General features: G+C 46.2%; 1 protein-coding gene across 1 annotated transcript; it reads right to left on the bottom strand.

Moving 5' to 3' along the window:
- Positions 1-3,944: 3,944 nt before the first annotated feature.
- TAGLN3 (transgelin 3) lies at positions 3,945-17,583 on the bottom strand. Its single transcript, XM_058555773.1, has 5 exons — positions 17,401-17,583; positions 16,919-17,100; positions 15,633-15,807; positions 5,659-5,761; positions 3,945-4,156 (listed from the first exon to the last, which is right to left on the bottom strand). Exons 2-5 carry the CDS (start codon positions 17,096-17,098, stop codon positions 4,015-4,017), a joined length of 600 nt encoding a protein of 199 aa, XP_058411756.1. The 5' UTR covers positions 17,099-17,100; positions 17,401-17,583; the 3' UTR covers positions 3,945-4,014.
- Between the last annotated feature and the right edge of the window lie 6,261 nt (positions 17,584-23,844).

Genomic DNA, 23,844 nt, shown 5'->3' with positions numbered 1-23,844 from the left:
ATCCATGTTCCCAAGTGAAATAGGTCTATAATTTTCCTTTTTTATCTTTGTCGGGTTTTGTAATCAGTGTTAAATTAGCCTCATGAAGTGAGCTGGGCTCAGTGTTTGTCTTTTCCTAACAATTTCTTAAACTTATCCATATCTCTGTATTTCCTCCAAACAGGACATTTTCCTTATCACTTTCCTGCCTATCCCTTTTTTCTGTGCTTCTCCACTCATGCCACACGTGCTGTATCGGTAAAGTTGTCCCTCCATTGCCGTAGAGGATTGGTTCCAGGACCCCTGTAGATAAAGCAAAATCCATGGATGCTCAAGTCCCTTATGTAATACGGTGTAGTATTTGCATATAACCTAAGCACATCCTCCCGTATACTTTAAATCATCTCTAGATTACTTATAATACCTAATACAATGTAAATGCTATGTAAATAGTTGTTATACTGTTTTGTTAATAGAAAAAAAAAAGTCTATTCATGTTCAGTACAGACAGCCATCGTAGGTCTCTTGATCCGTGGTTGTTTGAATCTACAGATGCAGAATCCATGGATACAGAGAGCCAACTGTATTGTCTAGAATTTTAATTTTGAATTGCTGTAAATATAATTTTTCTGCCTTTGTTTAAACAAGAATGAAATTTGCTAACTTGCTTATCCTCATTTCCCATATCAAATAGCATTTTTCTGGTAATATATTTTTCTTACTGGAATACTTAATCTAACTGTATTTTCAAAAAGCCTCTTGGTTAATATTTCTCCTCCACTTTTAACTAAAAATCAGTTAGCTATATGGAAAATTGTGTGTCCAATTTGTTTTTTCCTTCAGCATCTTGAAAATATGACTCTATGCATCCAAGGTTACTGCTGAGAAATCTAATGTTAATCTGATTCTTTTTTCTTACATGTAGTGAGCTTGTACTCTTTAAAAGCTTTGAGAGTTTTCTATTTATTTTCAGTGGTCGTACATTTCACTATAATGCTTCCCACTGACGGCTCTTATCGTTTATTTTTTGGCACCTTATAAGTCTGTAAAAACCAAGTTCTGAGGTTGACTCCATGGCGTAGTGGTTAAGTTCGGTGGGCTCTAATTTGGTGGCCAGTGTTCGCGGGTTCGGATCCCCACGCAGACCTACACTGACTCCTCAGCTACGCTGTGGTGGTGACCCATTTACAAAATAAAGGAAGACTGGCACAGATGTTAGCTCAGGGCTAATCTTCCCCAAGCAAAACAAGAGGAATTGGCAACGGATGTTAGCTTAGAGCGAACCTTTCTCAGCAAAAGAAAAAAAACAAAAAACAAAAAAAACAGCTAAATTCTTAGGTCTTTTATTTTAATTCTGGGAAATTCTCAAAATTATTTCTTAAATTCTTTCCTCCACTACGTTGACGTTTTTCCTTTCCTTCTGAGATTTCAATTATATGATTTTTGACCCATATCACCTGACATTTCTTTTGTATTTACCATCTATTTGTGCCTATCCTTTTTACAGAGTGCCTTGTGTTGGTATTCCAATTTATAAATTCATTCTTTTTACCCATTCTACTATCAATCTTTATTTCATTTATCTTATTTTTTATGTTCCAGATCTCTAGTTGATTTTTTTCTTCATAGTGGATTATTACTTTATGTTTCCAAAATTTTCCCTTATCATTTTTAGTATATTTATTAGGCTAATTTTAAATGATTCTTCTGTCTGGTCTGTAAATCCTACTTCATCTGGTAAGGATGGCCCAGTGTGTCTCTTGGTGACAGTGGTACTCACACTCCTCAGGGGTCTTCCACTTGCTGCCTGAGCTTGTATTTCCCTGAGGTTTTCTGCTACCTTGACTGCAAATGCAAATTGCCTCCCATTTTTCAAGAGCCTCATCTCCAGGCTGTAATCATCTGATGGGACTGAAGGGGTGGGAACCTGAGGGGGTGGGTGGGATCGTGTTGGGAGCAGGAAGTGCCCAGGTGCTGGCACGGCCCCCAGTGTTCTCATTACCTGCTCCTCACTGCGGCTGGGCTCTAGACTGCCCTAGGTTTGGCAGACTACTTCTTTCTGGCTCTGAGCTGATTTTTTCTGTTTTTCTGCCTCTTAGTGTCTCTGGCACAGCAGTGGTGGAGCCAGGGCAATATGGGAACAGACTAGGCATAGCCTGAAAGCTCTCTGCCAAAACTATCCCCTGCTGATGGAGGCCATTTCCCACGTCCCCGACTCCTAATCCCAAACAGGGACCTAACACAGGAATTTCCTCCCAGTGTCATTTCATTTGTTGGGATCCGCCAACCTACCTCTCTTACTGTTGTGGCAACTCCAACATAAGGTTTGAGGAAGGAATTGAGCTGCCATGTTCATGTGACATCTTTCCAGGAGTGGACAATTCACCAGTGGTTGTCAGAGGGTCACTAGGACCCCTGGGGGATACAGTAGGTCCTTGAGATGATGCCGGGCTAATTTCCTTTAGTGTAATCCTTTATTCCTGCGTTTTTTGTTTTTTTTTTAATATTAAGTCTTTTAAAATCTTATGCTGAATCCTGTATAGATAAGATCAGCGACACTCTTGTTGAAGCAGGAGTGGGAACCCAGGATTCTGCCCCCTCAGCAGCCCTGCCGTCCCACCCCTTCATGGGTATCCTAGAGCTGCAAAAGTTTCATTTATTTTACCTTTTCTTGTTAATTAACAACTCATTATAGTGATAAAAGACCTTATTTCTTTTCTTACTAAATGCATCACTTTCTTTGTTATTTCTACTGGTAGGAAAGAATGAGATGAATTGGTGGTCCCCAGGCTTATTTGCTTTCTTAATTTTTCTATAGATGAGAAAATCTTTAAAACCTATCCCATCTTAGCTAGATCTCAGTCTTACGCAATATCCAAGAGTTTTAGGGGTTTAAACCCTATAAATGATTGTAAAAGAGCAACCTACATTGCTTATAACTCCTGGCTGATGAAAAAACTGTATAAATGTTGGCATCAGACCCAGGGTCTGGCCTGTAGGGGGAAGATTATTGTTAGAGAAGTGAAAACTGCTTTTTCCCTCAACCGTTCATCCTTTGTCCATTCGATAAAACCACCCATCCATCAGAAACTTCCTGGACATCCTAACAAGAGCTCCTTAAGGATTGGCTTTGGTTTGCTTGTTCCTGTGTGCTGAACAGAGTTTAGCATCATAAGCACAAGGTAGTACTCAAAAAATATGTAGGGGTTGGAACTGACCTGGTGGAATAGTGGTTAAGTTCATGTGCCCCGCTTTGGTGGCCTGGGGTTTGTGGGTTTGGATCCCTGGCAAAGACCTATACACCACTCGTCAAGCCATGCTGTGGCGGTGTCCCACGTACAAAATAGAGGAGGACTGGCATGGATGTTGGCTCAGGGACAATCTTCCTCAAGCAAAAAGAGGAATGTTAGCAATAGATGTTAGCTCAGGGCCAATCTTCCTCACCAAAAAGAAAAAACATGTTGGGTTCAAAGACCTTGTTCTTGAGCTCATGGCTTTAGGCTCTCAGAAAGGGCAAAACTATTCCTAAACTTTCTACTGGAATTGCCAATATAAACAACCTTGTAAGGGCTTCCTCACGGCTAACCTATATTTCTACAGCCACAGCTTAAGCTTAATTCCACAGTGCTGGCCTCTTGAATGAAATGAAAACCAGCCCTGCCTGCAAAGACCCTAAGACAAAGAACGAACTACACAATTTAAGACACAAGACTAGTTTGTTTATTAGGTGAGTTCTATAAGTTGAGGAGGGGCATTTCTGGCAAATAAATAAATAAATAATCAGACAAACGGAGACTTTGGGGCCAAGAAGGAGCTGAGAAAGAGGAGGGAAGCGGAGTCTTTGCATAGTTCTACAGGAACAGAAGGTGGCAGCATAGGCAACGTGGATTCTGAGCAGAAATGCAGCACTCGCAAAAACCAGGGACGAGAGGCTTGGAGAAAGAGGAGAAGGTCAGAAGGTGACTACCTATTTCTTTATCATTGAGACGGTGGTGTGGAACATTTGTCCTCTGGATGGGGGCGAGATGCGGCGTCTCACATGATCTGCCTGGGCATCCCGTACCCGGTCATGCCTGCCTGGGAGGCTCCCTTGTTGCTGCCCATCTGCAGGCCTATGACGTTCTGTCCCTGGCGAAGCTGCTCCTCTGAAAATCCTCTCCGATTCTGCTGGGCTTTCCTGGGCAGAGGGAGTGAGATGGGATAATGTCATTCTGACAGTTATCAAACTCTTCCCAAGATATGCAGTTAGACAGGGTCTACCAGAGGACACCAAATAGAAGAGTAGGCCCTCTACTGAACTACAGTCCTGCCATGAACGCACCCTGGGCTATGGTCCTCCCCTGAGGTATGGCCCTACTCTGGGCTCTGGCCCTACCCTGGGCTCTGGCCCTACCCTGAGCTATGGCCCTACCCCGAGCTATGGCCCTACCCCGGGCTATGGCCCTATCCTGAGCTATGGCCCTATCCTGAGCAATGGCCCTACCCTACGCTATGGCCCTGCCCTGGGCTATGGCCCTACCCTGGGCTATGGTCCTACCCTGAGCTATGGCCCTACCCTTGGCTATGGCCCTACCCTGGGCTACTGCCCTACCACAAGTAGGCCCTACCATGATACATGAACTCTCTACTCCTTAGAAGCCCAGATGGTTCTCTAGGATTTCCACCAAAGAATCAGTGGATGCCTCTCTGGGGACTTGACTCCCAGTTAGCTTTCTTGTCACCCTCTCTCTCACAGTTCTCTCAAGCCCTTGTGAAAATTAAAATCAGTCCTTCTTACAAAGCATGTCATTAATCCCATTCCACTCTTCCCTGTAAAGGGCCAAGGATTAATGTTCCATTTTAGAGTGAGGGCCCAAGAGTTAAGGAGGGGACATTTCTAATTTGTTTGTGGGCCAAATAGACCACAATAGGTCACTAATAACTCTGCAACTAAACTGGCCAACATCTAGGAGGATTTGAGATCAGGTTCATTTAAAATGACAGAAGCTGGTGCCTTTTTATAACTATCAAGAAGAGGAAAAGGGGTTAGGGAAATGAAGAGTCAAATATCTGCTGCACGTACTCTCTTCTTTTCATCTCCGCCTGAGCTACTGGGTGGGGTGTAGGTGCGCTTGCTACCCTCACCCTGAATACAACAACAACAACACAAATCTCTTTAGGAAAAGGCCCTTTACTGACACAACCATATACTTTATTAACCAGACCAGGTTACTTCTGAGAATGAAAGGGAGTGCTATTAATAAATACACTGGGACAGCAGGCATTAACCAGGACTGTCCCAGGCAAATAGGACATATTTTCTCATCATTAAGTGCAAAAATAAATGAATAACAAGTAGATTCAGAGTTACTTGGGTCACAATAAAACCAAGTTCAGACATCAAGCCACCTCTGAGAAAAGCCATTCAGTCCTGCTCAGTCTCAGGAGACATAGAACCTGGGCCGAGCTGGAGGACCCAAGAATCTAGTCAGAAATGCCCAACCATTTCTGCCCTGGGTGGAATGTTGGCCTGAACAGCAGCCTCGGTCTTTCCTTGCTCTGGGGGACTGAGCTGTGGGGCCAGGAGTGCTTGCTGCTAGCAGCTGTGTGTCGAAATAGCCTCTGGGGAGCCACAAGACTGCAAGTGCCCCTCTTGTTAAAGTCATCCTCTCCTCCAGGGGGCCCGGAAGGGGTTTTTACCTGTGAAACCAGGAGGGCTCTCCCCGGTAGCAGCCGTCATCCTTGGTGACTGCAACGCTGCCTAGAGCCATCAGGGTCCTCTGCACGGCTGCCATGTCTTTCCCTGGAAGCCAATGAAGAGATTAAAGCCAAACGTGCATCAGGGCCAAGAAATCTAAAGGATGGGGATGGCCCTCTGGGAAGGAAGTTCTGATAGAAGGCTGTAGGTGATCACATTCAAGGGAGAGAACAACAAATACTTCTGCAAGTGGCCTGAAGACAACCATGGCCAAACTCCTCAGACAGGAACAAAGAATTAACACTGGCTAATTCCTCTCTATATGGTACACACCCGAGATGCCCAGTCTCTCATCCATTCAGAGTGGCCATCTGAATGAAACATTCCAACACTTACCAGCTCAGATGCCCTGCCCTGAGCAGAGGCCTGGCCTTGGGGGTTCTAGAGGCTGTGGTCAGGGGAGGCCCTGAGGGGAGGCTGGCAAGGTGGTCTGCAGAGGAAGAATTCCCTCAGGACTGGAAAGAGAAAAGGAAACTGGAGAGAAGCTGGTTGGATGGATTAACTGTGCCAAACCCCAGCTGGCTTCTCTCTCTCACTTTATCCCGGTTAGAAGGGTCTAAAATCACCCATGTGCATTAAATTGAGTATCCATTTGGCTATTTGAGCTGGAGGCCTGGCAAATGAAGAAAAGCAAATCAACACAGAAAGTACTCGATGTGACGCAAAGGATGGGCCCTTGATTTTGTGCTGCTTGAAAGGAGCTAAATGGAGACAATACTTAACTGGCTTGTGTGTGAGAGAGAGGAGAGTGAGAGAGAGAGAGAGAGAGAGAGAGAGAGATGTGTGGTGCCCCTCGCACAGTTGGAAGCGGAGCCTTGTTACCTGAGGAGCCCGGTGACCCTTAACCCACGGAGAAGGCAAGTGGCCCCCACAAGTCAGCCTGCTCCTCCCAGCCCTCCTCCTTTCCTCCCTTCCAGTTGACCGATGTGTCCTGGACTGGGAAAGATCTACTGCGTGGTTAGTCCTGCAATTCACAGCCCATCGCAGGTCCATGCATGGCCCAAGTGTGGAGTGCAAAGGCCAAGGGCCCAGGGTTACAAAGGAGGGCTGCATTCAGCCTGGTGGGGAGCTGTGACAACTAAGGGCAAATATTAAAAGGCCCTCTTCAGACTGAGTGAACCATCTGTGGTCTCTCCAGCTCGGCTGCTGCAGCTCAGTCCCTGGGGAATACAGAATTACGGGGGAAAGATGGACAGAAAGTGAGAATGGAGCATAACTCTAACAAAATAAATAATTAAGGCCCACAGAGGAAGTCCAGTTCAGGATCTCCATTTATTCAAAGAGGACAGAGAGAGAGCAGAGCCTTCTTCCCTCACCTCTCTCCTCCATTCCATTAACCACAGGGCCATTTCCTGGAGGCTGAGGCCCTGTGGGATTGGCTGATGGATACAAGGATGAAATGCTCTCAGTGGAGAGCCCCCCAGACTCAAGGGACAGCCGGCGTGGTGCAGAATGGAGTATCTGGGCAGCATGTGGAAGGGGGAGGGCACAAGGAATACGGAGAATTAAGAGAGAGGAAATACAGAGGTGGTTGGTAGAACAACTCTTCTCTTCCACAGATGAAAGGCATTTCTGCAATTGTCACTCTATAAAGGGATCTTTTTTTTTTTTAATAGAACTGTAGTGATGACATTCTGAAGCATCACTCTGGAAGAGATAGGGAGAAGGTTTGCTCTTAAGAAGTGAGTTGTGAAAGAGAACCTGGGGAAATGATTAAGCCCAGGAAGGCTTAGAAGGTTAGGGTATATCTCTCATGTCTACTCTGTACAAATTGTGCATAGGAAATCTGTTTCTGGTGGTTGGAAAGAGGGAATCTGGCATGTCCAGGATCTGGGGAAATGTGGAGCCTGGCACACATGGAGCTCAGCCACAGAAACTACCCTGGAGCCGTGGGTGCAGAAGCAGTGCTGTTAAACCATAGGCCCAGCCTCCTTCCCAAGTAGTTAGCTCACGTATATACCACATGAACCCAGAAAGGAGGGAGCGAACTAAGTTGGGGGCAAGGGAAGATATCCAGGAACCCAGAACTATAAATATCACCCGCCCTCATCCCAGACAGTGGAAAAGGAAGCGATTACATGACTGGGGCAGAAGATGCTGGAGAAGGAGGCATTATTTGCCAGGAACAAATTTTTTGTCTTGACAAAACAAAAATTTTCCTTGAGAAAGTTCCCGAGACAAGAGATTTGATATAAATTAGAGGCTAGACACTTCATTATACATGACGTCGACCCCATAGAATTGATATTATTCCTCCCAATGTATGGATGGAAGATTAATTCAGGGAGGTTAATCAACATGCCCGAGTCACCCAACAAGTAAACCAGAGCTTGGCTCTAGCTCAGGTGTCTGAACAAAAAGCCCGCAGAGTCATCTCCCATGGGTCCCCATCGCAGGCTGGTCGGGGAGGCACTTTCCTCAGTGATCAGGGGTGATACAAGGGATGGTGATGGCTGCTTCGATGCAAGGCCAGAGGGAATGCACTAGGGAGATAAAACAGGGGCACAGTTCTTGGGGGCCACAAGGTCAAGAGCACCAACCCCAAATGGCCGTAAGTCTTTGAGCGTTTTTGTCTGGAATAATTTCTCCAGGTCCCAACCCAAGTAAGATTAAAGCAAGAAAAAGCAGTTGGGGCCTAGAGTTCCCCATCCGTGTGCAGATCAAGTTAATTGTCATCAAGACTCTAAATAACCTTCTGAACAGAAATTTGCCTCTGTAACCAGTTCACATCTAGCTTGTTTTCTTCACGTGTCTAGTTAGTTTTAGGAATTCCAGCCCACTTGGGCTGACGAAACGGCAAGAGGGCCTCTTTCTAGCCTCACTTCTTTTGCAGGATCGGAAGCCCAGATTAAGTGCTGTTGGTGGAAGGGGGCCATTTGTGGAGGCTCAGTCCTGTAACTGGAGGTCAAAAATTGAAACATCTGAATGAGCAATGCGGGTGAGGAAGATCTGAGAAGTGTGTCAGGTTAACGCAACTTAAGTTAAACTGCTCCTATCCCACCCAAGTGTACCATCTGCCTAGAAGACAGCCTGCTTCAGAGCAGGGTTTCCCAAGCTTCTTGGACTATTTATGGGATGGGTTGGGGCATCTCTTCAAAAATATGAATTTTGAGGTCATTCTCCTGAGAGACTAATTCGGCAAGCCTGAGGTAGGGCCTGGGAGTTTATATTTTTAACAAGCTCCCCAGGTGATTTATGCCACCAGGCAAGTTTGAGAAACATGGGTCTCATCTGGTGCCTCCCAAACCAGACGGATCATCAGAACTACCTGAGAATCTTAGAAATTCAGATCCTGGAGCAACCTCCTGAGATGATTCTGATACAGCCAGATAGGTGGGCAAGCACTGCTTCAATGCTTTGGTTTTCAATCTTTAAAAACATCACAATGTCTGGGACATGGAAGTACTAAATGATATTTGTTAAGATACAACTCCTTCCCTCAAAGAGATCTTCCACAAAGTCAAATAGTAAAATCAGTCATTACAAGGGCTCTGATCCAAGCTGGGAGCCAGCTCAGAGCCCTGGCAACTTGGAATCTCTTTGCTCCCTGAAAGCTATCCCTAGATACTTTGGCAAGACAGCCTGAAAACCACTGCTCAAGGTTATTCTTCCAAGAAAAAAAGAACGGTCCTAAAAGAAGTACCAACTAAATGCTGGGAATTTTCTAGATGCCAGGAGAGGAGAAAGGAGACTGAGTCCTGGTGGTGATCTAAAAGTGGGACCACTGGCCATAAGAAGGGAACTGAAAGGGGAGAGGCCAAATTTACACTAACAGTTCAGAATTTTCATCAGGCTACCTGGACTCTTCCAGCCCCCTATCATGGAAGGAGGCTAACATTAGAAGTTGTAAAAAGAGATGGTGGCATAGTAGCTTTCCTTGTCTCACCTAGCAAACCTTTCAGAAAGAGTCACAGATAGCAACTTACACTTTTACTTGCCAATAGAGTATGCCCTGTTTCCTGTATTATCACAGAGCAATGTTTCCCCAGGTGTGATCTTGCACTCCAAACCACTAAATGATCATCTCTGGGGAGAGGGATCAAGGGGGGTCATTGTAAGGACCCCCCCACCCCAACCCAAAGAGTCTTAATGCCATAAAGTTTGAGTACTATTACCATAAAGATACATGAACAAGGATTTTGTTCTCTTAAATTTTTTTCTTTTCTTTTTTTTTTTTTAGGAAGATTGGCCCTGAGCCAACATCCGTTGCCAATCCCCCTCTTTTTGCTGAGGAAGATTCTCCCTGAGCTAAAATCTGTGCCCATCTTCCTCTTCTTTTTTTTTTTTTTTTTTTTTTTTTTGGTACATGGGATGCTGCCACAGCATGGCCTGATGAGCGGTGTGTAGGTCCATGCCCGGGACTTGAACCTGCAAACTCCAGGCCACCGAAGTGGAGCATGCAAACTCAACCACTACACCACCAGGCCGGCCCCTCTGAAATTTTTTTATACCTTCATGAGATCTTATGCATGTCTTTGGAAAGAAAAAAATAAATAGAAGTGTAAAGAGAAAGAAAAAAGGCCAGAGAGAAGTCACGTGGGTGGGTAAAGTCAGGTTGGACACTCTACTTTCAATACTAAAAATCAGCCTTACAGTCAAAACTCTTCCGTTCAGAGCTACTTCCATTTTATATCAGTTTTGACTTATCCTCGTAACTCTTGGAATACTGGCTTTTTCAACTTTCTGGGACTTACAGAGAAAGCAATCAGTGGATGAAGAAATCATTTCTTATTTCCCTGAATGATAACTTAGGCATAGTCCCCAATTCTCCACTCAAGGTAGAGAAAATATTGCTACAATCAAGGGAGAAACATCAGAGGGTAGGTTGGGCTTGCTCTGTGGGTTTTATGAATTTCTGTTGTTTGCCTCCCTGGAGAAACTCTGCAGGGCAGTGGTTCTCAAAGTGGGGTTCCCAGACCAGCAGAAGTAGCATCACCTATGAATTGGTAAGAAATGTAAATTCCTAGGCCCTGCCCCAGACTTAATATCTCAGAAACTCTGGGGCTGGGGTCCAGCAATCCGTTTTAACAAGCCCACCAGGTGATTCTGATGCACACGGGCGTTTGAGAACGGTGCTGAAGGAAAAACCCACCAAACACAATTATGAGCAGCACTTGGAGTAACTGCTGTGAAGGCTGTTCTGACAGAAAAGGAGGCTTCCAGCGGCTGGCATTTGTGACGTCTCAAGTCCCTCCTGGTACCTCACAATATCCCAAAACGTCTCTCAAACTGGGTGAAATGTCTCTCGCTCTTGCTGTTGAGGAATGGCACATACAGTGACACCTCCCCAGGGACTATATTTGGACCTTCCAGGCACTCCACCCCCGGTGTAAACCACACCTCCTCCCTAACTCCCACTCACCCACGAGGGGAACCAGGAAGGCACGACAAAGCCATGTGTCCCGGATCCTCGTCAGTAGGACTACTGAGAAGGGTAATCAGATTTGACTGATCTTTGAGTCTTGCCTGCTCTGACGTTCTAGAATTCTACATGTCTAATGCTGGCCACGTGGTTATGTGAAGGGACCAAAAAGGTTAGCTGCAGATGAACATATTATGTATAATATTAGTATTATATATATAGTAATATACTGTAGTATTTAGTAGGGGGAAATAAGCCAACATTTATTAGGTGTCTATTGGCCAGGAATTGTGCTAGGCTTTTTACACATTTAATCCCTACAAGAACCCTCTGAAGGAGGTGCTAGACCTACTGACAGAGAAGTGAACTGAGGCTCTGAGAAGCTAAGCAGCTTGACTAAGGTCACACAGCTGGGATATAGCTAGAGAAGAGTTTCAGCCCATCTACCTGACTCCAAAATTCATGCTCTTTCCGCTGTACTAAGATCTTCTGAGTCTGGAATTGGCAAAGCAATATATGATGGAAAGACAACAAGAAAGTAATGATCACCAGGTGGAAATAAGTCAATAAGGTGACCCATAAAGCCAGCCCCTCTGTATTGGAGAATGGTCAATGAGGTGAAGGGACCACAGATGACCGAGAGGGCAGAGGTCGTCCAGGCAACCCTATCAGCTTCTGTCCATTTGTTCCAAGACAGAATATGTGCCTTCCCAGCCTTGCTCCTGCTGCCCTCATTTTCTATTAGTCTTAAAAAGACCGGCCGATGACTGTAGTAATTGTTACACTGCCAGCATTTATTATGCTCTACTATTGCCAGGCAATAGGTTGAGCACTTTTAATGCACTATCTCATTTACTCCCCATATCCATCTTGTGAAATAGTTACTATTATCCCCATTTTACAGCGGAGAAAATCGCAGCTTAGAAAAGTTAACTGCTAAGTGGTGGCGCAGAGGTGTGACCCGGGCAGTCTAATTTCTGACTCAGGATCCTGCGCTCCACTGCCTTCCAGGTTAAGCTTTCTCTGCAGTCTTTCTGACCAGGACACACACTAGCTCTCACGTGTTCTCTCTCTCTTACACACACACACACACACACACACGCACGCACGCACGCACGCACACACACCTCCTCTTCTGGCTCCTCCCTTTCTCTCCTTCCTTCTCCCTCCACAGAAATGATGAAGTCTCCTCCTGTACCTCTCCTCCTAGTCACAGACAGCTGAGACGGCCCCACCTCTGGCCTTTCCTGGCACCCACGGCAAATCCGAAAGTAACCTGCCAGGCATTCACCTTCTCTCATCCAAGAGAAAGACCTCCCCGTCCCCTTCCATTGCCATAAGTGGCCCTCACTTCTTCCCCATCACTGAAAGGACTGGTCACCCCCAGCTTCCTCCCAGAGGAACTTCAGTCACTTTGTCTACACTGCCCCTGTGATGGGTTGTTTTCTGGACCACACAACCCTGGGTTCCTTTTTAAAGCCCTGAATCTTTTATTCTGGATGCTCCGGAGTCTATTCCCAACATTTCACCTTGCATCTAAAAGGGGTTTCAGGATAGTGGGTACTTCTGGGGCCTCTGCCTGTCTAACTAACTGAGGCCTAAATGAGAAGGCATTTGCAAGCCCAGGCTCCCTCAGCTTGATTCATCTGCGACACAAAAGCGGCATGGAGTCACTGGGCAACCGTGGCAAGGAGAGCCCTACTTGGGAAGATGCCGAGCAGGGGAGACGGGGGACTGAGAGCTGTGGAGCATAAAATGCCTGCAGAGGAGGAAGAGAAGCAAGGACGGCTGGGCCCACAGCAGCCACAGCCACTGCATCCTTGGTGCATGGGATCAGAAATGAATGCGGGTGAACAGAAAACCACAGTCGGGGTGGAATTGTAGGGAGAATGTGGGACTAAGCTAAGCAAACGGCTAGTCCGAGAGCTGTGTACACAAACATGTACACCCTCACGTGCACGCAGACACACGCCAACCCTGCCCTGCGGTTTCCCTCTGATTCAGGCTTACTCATCCCCAAACTCATTAGCGACAACCAGCTCTGCAGAAAGAACCCAGCCTCACTCGCTCAGTCCAGGCTGCTGTTCTCTGGGTCTCACTGCTGGGTTTGCCCAAGGCCACCGCCCCTCCCCCTTTATCTGCTGCAAGCAACCCACCTTCCCAGCTCCCACTCCACTGTATGGTAACCAGCTCTGGCCTGGGCCTCAGACAGTGATCCTGGGGGATGTTAATCCCCTTCAATGCTTAGAATGAATCTCCCTGAACCTCAGCTCAGTCCTCAGTTGCCCCTCCATGGATGGGGCCACCAGGCCATGGGGCCTCTAGAGGCCATTTGGACACTCACAAGCATCTGCTTTCCTATTGCCAGCTATCCCTACCTATTGCATGTCCTCCCTAGGGCAGGTCAGCCCAGCACCCTTGGAGTGAGCCTCCTTCCTTATTTCCTTTAAAGCTCCATCCTTCTTCTGCCCTGAGGATGAGAGCCCTCAGTGTCTGCCTTGTTCCCTTCTTCCAGGAGTATTAGCCTGCCCTGGAGCCCACCTGGCCATCACCCTGTCTCAGGCTAACACAGTCACACTCATGTCCCTCAACCTTCCTCTTCCCGAAGCACCAGGGCTGGGCAGGTGGTGTAGACCTCCACTTGCTCTGTCTATCAGGTCTATCAGGGACCATTACTCGCTACACCCCGCCCCCCTCTCTGCCAGCACCTCCTGGGTGGAAAGTTCCCTGCTTGGTCTCTGAAAAAAGGGGAAAGGCAAGTAAAACATCCTCAGTAACATAAAGACAGGAAAGCACCCTCTGGATCCCCACCTCCCACCCACCTTCCAGTTCCTTCCTCCCACACACTTCCTGTACTTGGGGGGCGTTTCAGGGCCGCTTCCATTCACACAAACCCCTAGTGCAGGGGCTCTAGCCTTCTGTCCCACAGAGCCCTGAATCCTCCTCCTCCTCCTCTTCATCCTCATCAGTCGCAGTTATGACTCAACAGCACACGCATGGTACAGGGGAAGGGAACAGCCTCCCGGCAAAAGCATGGCAGACTGGTTAAGGGCCTGTCCTTTGGCAGCCGGGAGTCCGGGCTTTAGTCCTGGCTCTGCTATTACTAGCCAGCCGTATCATGCACACGAGTAATCGTGGGCAGGCTTCACTTTCGTCACCTACGAAATGGGGAAATTAAAAACACTTATCTCATCGGATTGTTAGGAGCATTGATCGGCATTATGCAGTAAAGCACTTGTACCACGCCTAGTGTACGGGAAAATATCAGCAAGCAGTAGCTATCTTTATTAGCCGGGGAAAATCATCACAGTTTTGATCTAAAAGGCAGGGAACAAGTCTCAGCTGTGACAAGACATGGGGATTTGGAGGCAAGCGTCCAGGAAGTCCAGTGGCCTGGCCTGAGGCTCTGGATATCTGAGTTTCTAAGTAATGGCAAACACAAGGTACACTGACTGGCACCTCAGCATTTTAACTACTCATCTCTGAAGGAAACAGGAAATGTCAGCTCTCTGCCTGACACAGGGGGGCGTGAGGATTAAGGAGGCAATTGTTTCTTTATAAGTTGTTTAGTAGAATGGTCCTCTGCTAGAAATCTATTTCAGCCACTATCTGAATACCCCTTAAAATACCATTGTCCTCGATCACAGGAGAGTTACCCCATTCTCGCTGTCAGCAGAGCCATTTGAGTCACTGCCTCTAAGTATTGGGCCACTGATGACAGCCAGTGACCACGAGCATGAGGGAGAAGACTCCACCTGACAGACCTGTCAGGACTGGTCTGCATCTCCCGGTACCCACGCAGGCCTGTGTGGACCAGTTGCACGGATGGGCATGCAAGTTCAGTCCCTGGGGGATACTAAGCACTACGATCGTAGGTCCCAAATTCTCTAGCAATGTCTCCATTCACATCATTTTCCCCAATAATAGTGGATTGTTAAATATATCCAGAAGTGTGACTTGATTATTATGCCTCGTAAGATTTCTTAAGCAAGTCAATTCACAAATGTGAACAAAAAAATCATTTGTCACATTCTCTGAGCAGAACACATATCTGGAAGGTATTGTCACCAAGCTCTCAGATAATAGTTTAATAAAATGCTGGGGTGTTATTTATTTCTCAGACTGAGTGACAAAATTGCACCAGGTGGCTTTGTCTATAAGCCCCACTGCTGGTGAGTCAGACGCACACATGCCCCCCTTCCCCCCTCTGCCAGTAGCTGTCATTTGTTCCTGTGGGAGGGGTAACAGGAATGAAAGGCATCCATGTAACCATTTTAGCCTCCTCTCCACGGAGGCTTCTGTTTATGTGTTACTTTGCTGAGATCCCTGCTGTGTCCTGGGCTGTGTGTTCCCTTAGAGGAGGGTACCCACAAAGAGGGAGGCTAACAGCACCCCTGGGATGACAGCTGATGCTCCCGCCCCACCACATACACACACACAGCACAAACACACCCCCACAGGCACAGGGAAGAGCACTGGGAGCAGGTTTCACAAAGAGATGCGCAAAGGGCAGGGGAAGGGGAGAACAATCGCAAAGGCACGAGGGCTGTCTACCTTCCCATAGATCCACCGTCTGAAAAATGTCAGTGGTCCTGACGCCATAGACCTCCGCAGCTTTTAGGAACTGGGAGATTTGCTCCATCTGCTTAAAAGCCATCTTTGACTCTGAGATCTTGGGAATGGGCTCTTGTCCTGGTGGGTATAGACTGTTTATCAGCTTGCACAGGACCTGAAGGGAGATGGGGAGACAAAATCAGTGTTTCACTTTGCATTTACCCATCACTAACGCAGAGTTAATCCTGCCTCCCACAGGGCACAGCTCACAGGTATGGGCGCAGGCAATCTTGTGCCCCAGAAAGGCTGGGTGGCCAGATTCCCATACTGAACCCAAAAGTTCCTGACTGCAGGGAGTCCAGGAGCCTGAGAATCCCCGTCCCTCCTTGCTCCTCCCTTCCTTTCTCTAGCTGAGGGGAAGATGTGAAGGACAGAGAGCGATGTGTGGTGACGAGGCCGTGATTCCAGACTTTCAATGGAGGCATGAGTTAATAGCTCCCAAAGAGGTATTTCTTCTACCAAAAGGCAGATCAGAATCAGGCTTCAATAACTCATCCTCTATGTGCCAGTGATGTGTAAAAGAACTGAACTGGGTACCCTCTTCCCAGATACCTATAACCCAAGTCCTGGCCAACCCCACAGAAGTGTGTGATAGCAGTTATGTAACAGAAAAATCACAGCCTGCGGAAAAAGATGGGCTCTGAATCAGCAGAGCCTGCCATCCCCAATTCCCCAAACCACAGGAGCATCCAGTCAGAAAGGCCGTTATCAAATAAGGATTCTCTTCAGTTTCACGAGAACCCTTCCATTCAACAGACAGACACTGACCACCCCCAGGGAGCATAGCTCCCAGAGGGATGCAAGATGGTTAGTTCCTCCTCCACCTCTCCCTTTGTTTTACTATGTAACCAACCTATTCCCCGGGGCGGGGGGGGGGGGGGGGGGGGAATGGCCCCAGGTGAGCTGCTGCGCCAAGAAGGCTGGAGAGATCTCAAGGAAATAGTATCTCTATTCTCACTGGAAAGAGCAAAGGGGGCTCTGGATTTGCCAACAACTCATTAGGAAGCTGCGATGTCTGGGATGGGTGGAGAATCCTCTAAGATAGCTGGGAATTGTGCGGGGAGCCCAGATCTCCCGACTCCAAGGAAATAAAGGCATTCCCGTGCCCTCCCCGGGAGACACGGGGCTTGACAGCAGCAGCTCCTCCGGCAGCCGCACGTTGACAGACAAGGCGCTGGAGGGGTTCCGGGCCCATCGCCCCCAACTGAGATCGTTGCCGGCCTTACCGTCCCGTCCATCAACCATTTCTGAAAATGGGCCCTGCCGGGGGGCGGGTGCTCTATGTCCTCGGCGCACTGCAGGATGATCCAGTCCACCAGCTTGTTCTCCAGGTCCGCGTCGTACTTCTGCTCGATCTTCTCCTGCACCTCTCGGCTTAAGCCGTAGCTCGGGCCCCTGTTAGCCATCTCTGCAAGAAAGGGGGGACACGTGCGGCATCCACACAATAGCGCAGCAGCCCCGGCTCCCTGCGAACGCGGCTGGGATGTGGCTGGGCGGCCTGGCCCAGCAGCGGCAAAGCGGGCAGAAAGCCGGGCGTGGTTTAAACCAAGGAGCCAATGAAGCCACTGGGGGCTCACCTACAAACGGGAAAGAAAAGCGCAGCCACGCGCCGGTGGCTCTAGAATAAAGCCCCTGCCGGTCCCGGGGGGCTGGAACCCCCCTCTCAGTCCCGCCCATCAATGAGACGCGATGATGTACAAGGACTCACAATCAAGGCTGAACCCTCAGGCAGCAAGGAGGCTGGGTGATGGTCGTTTCTTCCCCCTCTGGTAGCACTTTGCAAAGGCAGGAACCCTGAGATGGGAAGAGCAGGTAATTAGGCAGGGAGGAAGGCCGCCTTGCCCTTCAGTTGCTGATGCTGCATGGCGCCTGGGAGAATGGTACACTGATTCGATTTTCTCCCGGCTGAGGAGGGTCAAACTAGGGCCGTTGCTAAGAGCCATCCAAAAAGCCAGCCCTCTGCTGTGTCAGTCAAGCCCGCCCACCTCCCTCCCGCTGAGAGCCTCTTTCTCAGCTGCACAATTCTCCCCCTCCTCTGGGGGACACAGCCGGCTGTAGACAAGGCCGGCACACAGCTGCAGCGGGGATGGGGCCTGAGAGGGTCCATTCTGTCAGCTGCCCATCTGTCGGGAGTTGCCAAACCACTTTCCCCCTGCCCTGAGGTAACAGTTGTCCAGCGGGACAGGAGGGGAGGGGCTGAGAGCTGCAGCTATTAACTTGTTCAGCTACCAGCCAGATTTGTTCCGGAGACTTCCATCCTATTGGGAAACTGTTGTGCGTCAGTTTGACTTATTCAAGGAATGTAGCTTTTTAATGCTATTTTTAATCAAAAGACACTAAGAGCAAGTTTTATAAATTAAACAGAGCTTAGGGTACTAAGAACTCTTGGAGTGAAAAGTTTTGACATAGTATAAAGATTTCATCTGTTTAATTAAGGACCACGAAGACACAACCGACATGCTATCTGTGGTAACTGAATATTTGGTATGAGCAAACTAGACCTCGGGAGAAACCACTGGACCTAAGTTGGTCTGAAATTTTTATCACTTCTGAAGGCCTTGGCAGCTGGTCCTCCTAGGCTGAAAGCCGCTTGGGGGTAAAGATTGAATCTCATCGGTGTTGAGTCCATCTCTGGGTACTTTTCATGACAAAAACACCCCAAAATTTGTTCTTTGGTTTATTCAACAAATATTTTTTGAGTGCTTAATTGTGCCGAGTACCGTGCTGGAGAGGAATAAAATATAATTCTTGTCCCTGGAACAGATAGATCAATTGATTCAGGCACGTTAGATAAAGCAATTCTAGTACATGGGATGGTGATCTTTGTCCTTGTGGGGAACTGATTAGAAGCTATGCAGGAAATGACTCCTCAAATAATACATGTATTGAGAAAAATCTCCTGCATGCTGGGGCCTGGACTAGTGAAAATTTAATTACTTAGCAGATATATGGGCCATTTGCCTGAGAGAAGACTTAGTGATTGGTAGTTGAAGGCCTAGGAGAGAGAACTTGGTGAAAAACAAAGGGTGTGAGAGAATCAGAGCTTTTAGGAGAGAGCGGCAGGTTTAGAAATCAGCAGAAGGGCTGACTAAAGCAGGTCTCGATGATGTGTGGAATGGTCAGTTGAAGAAGCTCTAACGACAACAGAACTGTCTCCAGAGATGTGGAGCTTAGGGCAAGAGTTTACAGCCAGGATATTGTCAGCAGAACTTTGGGAGTCACTGAGTTGCATCTTGGTGGCAGCAATAAGGTCAATTCCAACTTGGAACTAAGAAAATGGAGGCCCAAACAGGAAGCATGTTACTTTCTCCGGGCCTGGAATTGCTCTCAGGAAGATGTTGATTTGCTAGATAAAGCCAGAAACCATTGTAAAAGATGTACATTTGCCTTCCTTTTTTTTCTTTCTTTTGTAGACTGTGTTTTGCAGATCTTTTATACCCAAAGATTTCCTCCCATTGTAAGCAAATAGCTGGGGTGCTTTAAGTGAATGATTTGAGTTCACAGTTCTGGAGAGGATACAGTGGCAAAGAGCAGGGGCCACAGCAAGGCATAGATTAGAAGGGTCCAGAGATCCACAGGAAGTCTTTAGAGAAAAAATGCTGATCCCCTGGGGGGTGACAGTGGAAATCTGCTTAAGTCGACATTTACTGAGTGCATACTTCTAGTATTATAGTTAATTTTTTTCAACAACTTTTTTTAAGGGCCTATATATCTGAAATAAAAAAAAAAAATGAATGAGACATGGCAAGATGGTCTAGTAGCAAAGTGAAATTTGTAAACAATAAATGCCAGCCAGGTGTTGTGCTAAAAATCTGCACAAGGCACTCAGGTGCCGTCATGCCTAAGGAAAGGGGTAGGGGATTAGGGAAAAGGTTTACAAATGAGATGACTTGAAGTCTCGAAAGATGAGTATGTGTTTGCCAGGTGGATGGGGTGAGGCAGGGGGGTTGGGAATGTTGCTGGCAAAGGCAGCTTATTTAAGAAGGGAAAAATGTCTAGCACTGACAGAGCATAGGGTTAAAGGGAAGAGACACACAGAAAGAAAAATAAGGCTGGAATGTGAAGCAGGCTCCAGATCATAAAGCAGTGTTCTTGCAAATGTCCATGGTTAAATTATCAGGAATTTTGAGGGCTAGTTGTTAAACTGAGCCACTATAAGCAATTAAATGATGTAAACTTATACTTAAATTGTGTAACAAACAAAGGTTAAATACTCAAAATGGATTACTTCTTAATTTATTTTGCTACATTTTACTATTACCTATGCTTTTGAGGATATTTATGTTTATGGTCTATGTATGGGGTAAATACTATATAGTGGTGTGCTACTGGCCACTTCTTTCCAGCTTCGTCGTATTCAGTGATGTCACAGTGGTAGCTTGAAACCAGCTATGATGGGAATATTTATGCCATGGATGTTGGCAAATGCTACATATCAGGGCATTTTTTTTTCCTGGAAAGCTGGTTGTTAAATATATACCGGCCTTGCCACTGGTATCATGCAAAACAGTTTGAGTTTTTCCATAGGGAGAGAGAACCATCAGATCTGATTTGGGTGAAGGAACAACAGACGGTCAGAGTGACTCACAAGTTTGACTTACGGAACAGGGGTAATAGTGGCACCATTTATTGTAAGGGGACTGGGAGGCAGCAGGTACGTATAGGGAGAAAGATAAAAGGGTTTGGACTTAATGCATTGGGGAGGCCACGGTCCATCCCAGTTCATTAGGCAGTTGGTTTTATGGGTCTGGAGCTCAAGAGAAAAATCTGGAATGGAGGAATATACTTGAATCATTTGCATGCAGGTAGCAGTTAAAACCAGGAACATGGGTGAGGTTGCTCAAGGAGAATAAGTAAGCAGCAGTGTGAAGAGTGAGAGAAGAGAGCCGAGGTCAGAACTCAAGGGAATTTAACCTTACAGGTGGGTAAGGAGGAGCAGCCAGCACAGGAGCTGATGTAGCATAGTCAGAGACACCTGGGGATGAACAATTCCGAACAAACTCCTGACCTCAGTGGTCCTGTGAGAGGGAGGCTGGCACACAAACTGAGAATTTCGAAGCAGTTAAGTTCTATTGAAAAGGCATGAACAGAATGCTGTCCATGAGAGAGCACAGAGGACCCAGCAACAGACTTCTTGGAAACAGAGATGAGGATGAGTCAGGAAAGGCTTCACCGAGAAGCCCACATTGGAGCCTCCTTTTTAGTAGAAGAAAGTTTATCTGTCAGCAAAACCCTGAAAGCCCAAGAAAAGGGAGAGCCCAAATGGGAAAGGATCATTTCCTCAAAGGACACATTTGGTTAAAAAAAAATTGCCTGCACTTTTCTAGGTATATTCTCTAAATGTACTTAAGCATCCCATCTTTTCATCAAAGCAAGTTACACATACTACATGATTATGTCTCTAAACTAAAAATTACTTTAGATTTGCATTTAAGGGGATCTAAATTCCACTCATCTTCTTCCTTCCTCCACAAAATAAGAGCTCTTTAGTTTTTTTGCACCGTTCCAAATTTAATGAAAACCTGACATATTCCCTCTGGGCACTGCCCTAGGAATGATTATGTGAGTGGTGTTCTCCTTGTGCTCTCTCTCCGTGCTTTATAAAACTCAGCCTTGCCCTAAGCTCTTTTTTGCCCCTCCTCCACACAGATCTTCCTATTGGTCACTCAGAGAACAGCATACTGTTTAGATTTGTGTCTGGATATGCCTCTAAACTCAATAGATGCAGCAAAAGCAAATGTGGACTGTGGCCTCAGTTAGCCTTCCTTTCCATTGGTGTTTGCCTTGTCCCTTCCCATTGCCCATGCTGATATTGTTTAGAGGGATCATGCCCCTTTTTTAAATAATGCAGGAGTTTCAGAGAATAAGGCACTCAGGGCAGCTTGCTGGCTGTCCATGTGTTTTCCATGTCACTGAACACAAGGCATGGAGTGGTTTTAGAAAAAAAGACCTTTAGGGGAAAATAGAAAAGAACACTAAAGTAATTAACAATGTACTAGAATATACTAAATCTGCTTCTAACTCATTTGGAATTTGTCATGTTACCCTCTCCAGAGCTAGATTAAATTTTAAAACGGCTTTTCTTATCTTTAGATAGTGAAGGTTCCTCCCCTCCCCCTTTTTCTAACCACTGAACATTTGAAAGCATATCCCACAACTAACATTGATTTGGGAACTTGAGGTTAGGAAGGTCCGACCCAGCTCAGCTTTAGAAGCCTGAGCCACTTCCTTGCCTCCACTTTCCTTCCTAAACCCCCATGAATTGTCCATCAGTTTCTCACTGGACTGTGCTCCGTGCATAATGAAAATAAAAGCAAAAAGGTAGTGACTACTATGTATCATTGTTCTAAATGTGTTGTGCTTATTTAATCCTTACACTTTATTATCTAGGTTTATGTTATGACATTTTACAGATGAGAAAACCTCAGGGAGGTTAAGTGAATTGCTCAGTCACAGGGCTAGCGAATGGTGAGCCAGGATTCAAACCCAAGCTCTAGAGTCTCTGTCCTTAACCACTACGCTGTACTGCCTCTACAGATGAATGAACCTCAAATCATATTTATTACATTTTATTATAATTATGTCCAACCCTACAAAACACTCATGGCAGGGGCCCTTTCCTCCTCTTCCTAATTGATGTGCCCAGCAGTGCCTGGGCAGAGACTGGCCACCCTGCCATCCTCTAACAACCCCCTCTAGCACCGGGCACTGTGGCAAACACAGATGATTCACATATTTCTGATTTGTAAGTGATTTTTGTTTGTTATAAGAGATAACTCATAGATTGTAGTTTTAATGCCCTGTAGGATATCAACCTGTTTTGTATCTGTCAGGGGTCCCCAAGACCACCCCCAGGTTTGCTGATGTCAGGCGGACTCACAGGACTCAGCAAATCGTTCTACTCACAGCTGTGATTTATTACAGTGAAAGGCTACAAAGCAAAATCAGCAAAGGAAAAGGCACATGGGGTGAAGATCGGGGAAACCAGGCGCAAGCTTCTAAGAATTCTCTCCCAGTGGAGTCAGAGAGGATGACCTTAATCCCCCAGCAACAAGTTGTGACAGCACATGTGAAATGTTGTCCACCAGGGAGGGTGTTGGGGACTCAGTGCCCAGTTTTTATTGAGAGCTGGTCACTGAGGCAGGCTCCGCCTGGCACCTACCAAAATTCCAGACTTCCAGAAGGAAAGCAGGTGTGCAGGACAAACCATATTGTTTGTACAGGCAGTTGAGGCAGAGTGAGCCACTTTTAGCTGTTCCAGGAATGGTGGACTCCTCCTAAAATCCAAGGTCCCAGTCGCCAGCCAAGGGCTAACACCGTAAGCAGGTCTCTCTGAGGATAAGCAGTCAGGCCTCCTACGTTAACTCTTTGCAGACAGGAATTTTACCCCAACATTCTTTCTTTAATATCTATACACGTTTCTTGAATTGTCCTTTGAACCAGGTTTACCAGCTGCTGGTTCCCTCATTAACAAGTTAAATAAATCTTTGACACATGCTCATTATAGATGTGAATACATATATATATATATATATGTATGTTGTACTGTCAACTTAAAGAAGTTTTGACAGATAACCTAAGAGGGCTAAATAAAGTCCAGCCAAACTTATAAGCTAAACGACACCAACTCAATACTATCAAGGCTGATTACCGCACAAGTTTATTTTAGTTATTTAAAATCTTTATGTTTGCGTTTCATCTTTTCTTACTCTCTCTACACTTCAGAAAGTCCTCTAATTTGGATAGCAATCCCTTGGCTATCTGTACTGAAGGCACATATTAATACAAAAGGAATGCTTCTGCAGGTAGGCAATAATAGAGAAAGATGAATTTCCTCTATGGAACATGAAATATGAAAATACTACATCATTGTTTAAGAGGAAATTTTCCCATTTAAATATATTACATATAGGCCAAAAATTAGAAATGATATCTCTTATATCACTGTAAAGTTTTGAGCCTTTAAAAAAGGGTAACCTTAATTTTAAGCTCAAATATAACTTGCAGAATATAATATATAAAGTAATATCCTTATTTTTTGAACTTTATTATGCTTCAGACATTTCTCTAATCATTTCACATTTCAATAAACACTTTCCTATATTTTGTGAACTGCACTTAAAAATCAGAAGTAACTTTACAAATCTCCATA

This window comes from Diceros bicornis, chromosome 15 (genome assembly GCF_020826845.1).
Source record: "Diceros bicornis minor isolate mBicDic1 chromosome 15, mDicBic1.mat.cur, whole genome shotgun sequence".
Taxonomy (NCBI): Eukaryota; Metazoa; Chordata; class Mammalia; order Perissodactyla; family Rhinocerotidae; genus Diceros; species Diceros bicornis.
The sequence above is the reverse complement of the archived record's forward strand: the minus strand, read 5'-3'. Positions and strand labels throughout refer to the sequence as shown.